Source organism: Eucyclogobius newberryi, unplaced genomic scaffold, assembly GCF_026437365.1.
Source record: "Eucyclogobius newberryi isolate DKJ021-1_F unplaced genomic scaffold, fEucNew1.0.hap1 SCAF_4, whole genome shotgun sequence".
Classification (NCBI taxonomy): domain Eukaryota; kingdom Metazoa; phylum Chordata; class Actinopteri; order Gobiiformes; family Gobiidae; genus Eucyclogobius; species Eucyclogobius newberryi.
Window position 1 is genome coordinate 32,713,997 of NW_027316056.1, and position 6,598 is coordinate 32,720,594.

General features: G+C 42.0%; 1 protein-coding gene across 1 annotated transcript; it reads left to right on the forward strand.

Annotated features, from left to right (window-relative positions):
* The first annotated feature begins 3,597 nt into the window (after positions 1–3,597).
* LOC140378017 (uncharacterized) lies at positions 3,598–5,025 on the forward strand. Its single transcript, XM_072463647.1, has 4 exons — positions 3,598–3,875; positions 3,991–4,365; positions 4,600–4,774; positions 4,863–5,025. The coding sequence occupies exons 1-4, from the start codon at positions 3,617–3,619 to the stop codon at positions 5,023–5,025; spliced, it is 972 nt and encodes a 323-aa protein (XP_072319748.1). The 5' UTR covers positions 3,598–3,616.
* Positions 5,026–6,598: the final 1,573 nt, after the last annotated feature.

The following is a 6,598-nucleotide window of genomic DNA, read 5'->3' on the forward strand; positions in this document are numbered from 1 at the left end:
TCACGTACCGGGGCGCCGCCTCACGTACCGGGGCGCCGCCTCACGTACCGGGGCGTCCCTGCTCAGCAGCCCGCGCTCGTGCCCGCACCTACAGTGCTACTTGTTGAATTTGGACTCATGCGTTGTGGCTGAAATGAAATGAGGCTTTTTGGACTTCTCCGGTAGGAACAGCAGATCTCTACAGTAGAACAGATGCGCCACTTTTAACTCTGAAGTGAGGATGAGATGCGGGAGACCGAGGAAGCAACGCCTCTTTTTTCAATGTGCCCGGGAAACTCACGATAAACATGTCTGCTAAAACTACTGCGTTACCTCTCCTCACACAACCTCGCACTACTTGCTTTTATCTATAATGGGCAGGTAAAACTAGTTTTAAGTTCGTCGGTGTAATCCCTCATTCGTCCAGGCGTGTTCCATAGTAGAAAAAGCTTCAGTTGTAGTCATCTGGACTCAGTTTGAAAAAGTAGACGTTTCGACTCTCATCCAAGAGTCATTGTCAATAACAGAATTTAGGTCGAGAACTCCGATATTAATACTGTTCTGTGGTAAGACCCGCCCATTGGGAGGAGCCTTCCTGAAGTAGAAAGAGTTGTTGGTTTCAACAGAAACTCCCCCCTTGTATCTACCGAGCTAGCCTATTCAGAATCTTAATGGGCTGTTAAAACCTCTTTGTCTTAGTGAGACCCTGGCTCAACCACCCTGAGTACCTGATTAGCATCCGAATTCCCTGGTCCTTTACCTTTCCAGGGGTTCAGTAACCCATTATAGATAACAGGAAGATTAAACGTTAGCCCTCCATTTCTGTTTAAAGAAGGTCTTTCTTTTTTAACAAAAATAGCTTCCTTGACTCCTCTTTCAAACCATCTTTTCTCCCTGCTTAAAACCTTCACCTCACCGTCTTCAAACGAGTGATTAGAGGCTTCAAGATGGAGATGCACGGCGCTCTGTGGACCTGAACTAGTATTTCTTCTGTGCTGATAAAGCCTCTTGTGTAGAGGCTGTTTCGTCTCACCTATGTACCGTTCTTTACAGCTTTCTTCACTGCATTGGATCGAATAAACTACATTGCTCTGTTTTTGAGTCGGCAATTTGTCCTTTGGGTGAACCAGTTTTTGTCTTAAAGTGTTGCCTGGTTTAAAATAAACAGGGACTTCGTGTTGTCTAAAAATTCTCTGCAGTTTTTCCGACAGGCCAGACACATAAGGGATAGAAACACCCTTCCTTCTCTGTTCAGTTTGCCTTTTGTCCTGCTTCTTGGTTCTCTTCACTCTGTTGAGGGCCCAAGCAGGGTAACCACAGGCTGAGAGGGCATTACGGACATGTTTTTCCTCTTTCTTCTTGCCCTCTGAGCTGGTGGGCACACCTTGAGCTCTGTGTTGTAAGGTTCTGATCACACCCAGCTTGTGCTGTAGTGGGTGGTTGGAACCAAAGAGCAGATACTGGTCCGTCTGTGTAGGTTTCCTATATACTTCTATTTGGAGTTTCCCGTCCTCTCCTCTGATCGTGGAACAATCAAGAAAGGCCAAGCGATTCTCCTTAGCGTCTTCTCTTGTAAACCTGATATGTGGGTCCACAGCATTGATGTGATCAGAGAAGGTTTCCAGCTCTTGTTTCTTAATTGTTACAAAAGTATCATCGACATAGCGGAGCCACAGCTTTGGGGCTATGCCTGAGAATGAGGACAGTGCCTTCTTCTCAAAGTGCTCCATGTACAGGTTGGCCACTATGGGAGAGACGGGCGAGCCCATGGCACAGCCATGAATCTGTCTGTAAAATTGTCCCCGGAATTGAAAGTAAGTGGTGTTCAGACAGATGTCCAACAGTTTACATATGTGTTCAGGTGTCAGTTTGGTCCTTTCCTGTAGGGTGGTGTCTTCCTGCAGTCTGGTCCTCACTGCTGCTACTGCATCAGAGGTCGGGATGCAGGTGAACAGGGACACCACATCATATGAAACCATGAGGTCATCTGGGTCCAGTTGGAGATGTTTCACTTTATCCACAAAGTTGTGCGTGTTATCCACATGATGTACCGAATTCCCCACAAGCGGAGCCAATATAGTTGTTAAATGCTTGGCCACATTGTAAGTGATGGAATCTGTGCTGCACACTATGGGTCTGAGTGGAACCTCCTTCAGCTGTGATATTTGAAGGCGGTGGTTTGGCACTCTTCAGGGTCGCTGTGACACGTAACCTCAGGTCTGCAGCCTCCGATTCAGTCATTTTGTTGTTTCTAATTGCCGTTTCAGTGGCTGTGATGTAGTCCTCTGTAGGGATGTGTTTAGAGGTGACAGAAAAGTTGAGCCCTTTAGAGAGCACCTCCTTTTCTGCCTGTGTCAGAACACGATCTGATAGGTTCTTAATCCAATTGTTTTTGCTGGTCGCTAATTTGTCTGTCTCAGTCCTAATGTCTAGCTCGACCTCACCTGCATTCTTTTTGTTCAAAAGAATGTTGAACTTCTTGATTTGGCGTTCTTTGCTCTTCCTGTGCTGTGCTTCTTGTGCTGTCTGTGTAAACTCCAGCACTCTTTTGAAAGCTTCTTCAGGGAGTATGCTGGTTAATTTCTCCTGTAAAGTTCCTGTTCTGCCTTTCAATTTATCAATTCTGACGTTGTTTTCCTGGATCCTTTCACTGAGCATCTGCATAAGGCTCCTTCTCCAAATCCTCTCTGCTCTGTGTCCTCTGACCGGTGATTTGATCTGCAGGCTCTTCGGGATCATGTTGTTCTGTCTGCATCTAAGATTGAACCTCAAGTGATTCCTGTTGTCTGCTAGTTTCCTGGCTACAGATTCGAGTTCCCGAACTAAATCCAAGGTTTTAGGCCCAAAATTCTTGGAAATATGTCGGTGTAATCCCTCATTCGTCCAGGCGTGTTCCATAGTAGAAAAAGCTTCAGTTGTAGTCATCTGGACTCAGTTTGAAAAAGTAGACGTTTCGACTCTCATCCAAGAGTCATTGTCAATAACAGAATTTAGGTCGAGAACTCCGATATTAATACTGTACTCCTCCCAATGGGCGGGTCTTACCACAGAACAGTATTAATATCGGAGTTCTCAACCTAAATTCTGTTATTGACAATGACTCTTGGATGAGAGTCGAAACGTCTACTTTTTCAAACTGAGTCCAGATGACTACAACTAAAGCTTTTTCTAATAGTTTTAAGTTCGGTTTAAAACGCCAAAAATGTATGTTTCCGTTAAGTGCGGTTCAGTGTGTTGACGTATGCGTTGGCTTTCAAATTGACGAACACAAGTCGTTTTTGAATTTAGTATTTTTTCCATTTGGCTGTCCTAAGACGTGACAGCCAAATGTGCATTTCAAACAAGAATGTTAAAGTTCCATATTTTTTTTAAATACATTGATATACTGTTCATTTATCCACTGTTTGTTAAGGTCGAATTAATTGTTTTCTTCCTTCACTTTACAGACCCAGATTCTGTTTTGCAAAAAATAGTAAGTTTACTATTATTTGATTCATCTGTGAAAGACCACCAACAATAATGGTATCTCCATGCAATATTTGTGGCAAACTGTCCGGCACGCCAATGGAGTTTATAAGACACACAAAAATTCCCAACTATTTACCTAAGTTGATTACTACCCTTTACCTCAGTACACATGGTGTCAGATGCCAATTATTGTTCCTCACCATTCATTTCTTCCTTTTTAAAGACAATGTCAACTTTAAATGAGTTGCGAAGTATCATCCAAAGGACCCTACCAACCTGTTCAGAGGAGACCCAAGAAAACATAATGGAGCGACTTGTTAGCTCTGGTATCGACTGCATTGATGACCTGAAGTATTTACAACAAGAGGATATCAAAGATGTTCTACCCGTTATTCAGCAAAGAAAACTGATGGAGGCCTTCAAAATGGGTACTGCTTAAACTTATTTTATTTTCATCATTATTATTATTAGATTTTTTTTTTTACATCTTATCATTGCTTTTTCTTCATATCCCTATTGTTTTATGTGATGTGTCCAATTTAGTGACGGAATCCATAACGCTGAATCTTGAAGATTTGACATGCGCCCTGGCTGATGACACCATCATTGTACCAATCCCAAGTCCATGCAGCTCATCCTCATCCTCATCCTGCCACCCATTCTCTAGCGAATCTGAGGAAAGTCCAGGCACCTCCCAAATACTAAAAACATGGCCAGAAACCTTCCAAGTTCCCTGGAATCTCATGCCAGCAGACATACAATCTGCTATTGTAGAGGAAAAAAAGGCGTCACCAGGAGGACGCCGACAAATGGTGAGGATAATTGCAGACAAAATGAGAAAAAATGAGCTGAACCCTACCCGTGCCCAGTGTGCAGTGGTGTGTCGAAACATTGTGATTGGGGTTAGGGTTAGAGGGGGTTAGAAGGGTTAGGGTTAGGGTTAGGGTTAGGGTTAGAAAGGTTAGAGGGTTAGGGTTAGAGGGTTAGAAGGGTTAGAAGGGTTAGAAGGGTTAGAAGGGTTAGAGGGTTAGGGTTAGAAGGGTTAGAAGGGTTAGGGTTAGAACTGTATTTTGAAGGATTTATATATTGTCATTTGACAGCAGAATAAATACTGACTATATTATATTTACACTAAAACCATTGTAGTTTCAGGTGACACTGGTGGCAACTGCATCAGGCAATGGAAAGTGAGCCTTGAGGGCAGCATCGTCTCTGATGGGATCCAGCCAACCTTCGGGACAGGACTTGCAGCTGTATTTTCCACCTATTATAATTTTAACCTGGAGTACCCAGACGAGGCAGTCTGCACTTTGGAGTTCATTCAAAGGTTAGAACAGTAATTATTATAGAAATGAATAGAAGTTATGTTCTCGAAGTAATAGATTTCCTGACTTTATGCCTCTTCTATTTTCCAGGCGTTACATAGGGATAAACCCTGAAAGGGGCACCAAGATCACAAGGGGAGAGGTCGTCTCCAAAAAAAACGGGAAAGTGACGGTGAAAAAGACATCCACCGTAAACCCACGTGTCTCCACACTATTGAGGAAGCTCATGGACTTTGAATGGGATTTCATTTAACGCTTCAATCCCAAAGAACCTAATGTGACACTAGAGAATGTTCCTCTTCTCAGGTGACTTTGTTCCTCTGCATCAGCGTTGGCTGTAAGTTGCCTGTAAGTTGGCTGTAAGTTGGCTGTATCTTTAAGAAGGTGTGAAAAATGACATGCAGTATAGAATTTGCACTTTATTTTATAATAGGAAAAGGAATCCCACACATCAGATTCTGTGCCAGGTGCGTAGGAAAAAAGGCGTACGTGACGCTAAATGCAATAGGAAAAGGAATCCTTTTCCTATTGAAGGAATCCTTTTCCTATTACATTTAGCGTCACGTACGCCTTTTTTCCTACGCACCTGGCACAGAATCTGATGTGCGGAGCACCACCTTGATAGCACTTTATTTTATAAAATCCTGCTGCTGCGGTGTTTTTATGTTACTATTTTATTTTGTTATTATTCACTGCCAATTATATTGATTTGTTTAATAAAACAATCAAAAATAATGCACAATTGTTGTTTCTTTGTAACATTCACATATTTTTGAATATATTTAAAAAAAAAAGAACATTATTATACTGTTTTTGAAATTAGATTTAACGGCAAATTAAAGTTAAATCAATGAAATCACAATGACCTAATGTTATTTCATGAACAGTAATAAGCTGTTAAATTTGCGACAGTAATGCCCTGTTAAATTAACAGTTAAATAATGGCAACTATACTGCCAGCTCTTAACTGTTTTTTAACAGGGAAATTCTTTACAGTGTACGCTATAAACACTTTGATTTTTTTGATTTTGCTCTCATTTGCTCCCAAGGACACTCTGAAATGCTCGGATTTGCTTTATTGTGAGGGTCTGGGGGATTCAGTATCTGGCGGGTTTACACGCCAGATGCGTGTATAACAGCGTGTATCTGTATATGTGTATAACAGCGTGTATCTGTATATGTGTATAACAGCGTGTATCTGTATATGTGAATAACAGCGTGTATCTGTATATGTGAATAACAGCGTGTATCTGTATATGTGCATGTATCTGTATATGTGAATAACAGCGTGTATCTGTATATGTGAATAACAGCGTGTAGCTATATATGTGTATTACAGCTTGTATCTGTATATGTGTATTACAGCATGTATCTGTATATGTGTATTACAGCGTGTATCTGTATATGTGTATTACAGCGTGTATATGTATATGTGTATTACAGCGTGTATCTGCATATGTGCCGGTCCAGAGCATCTCAAACATGTCCATTGTTGTGCCATTCATCCACAATCATCACTTCATGTTGCAGCACGATAATGCATGTTGCAAGGATCTGTACACAATCCCTAGAAGCTGAAAACACATCCCGGCTCTTGCGTGGCCGGCACACTCACCCGAATACGACAGCGTGTTCCACTTCCTGCCAATATCCAACATCTTTGTCCAGCCAGGAGTGGACCAACATCCCAGAGGCCATAATCAACAACCTGATCGACTCTATGCGAAGGAGATGTGTTGGACTGCACGAGGAAAATGGTGGTGGTATTTATTTTTAATTGCTCAGTAAAAAAGATGTTAAGATAAGATAAGATGAGTGTATATTTT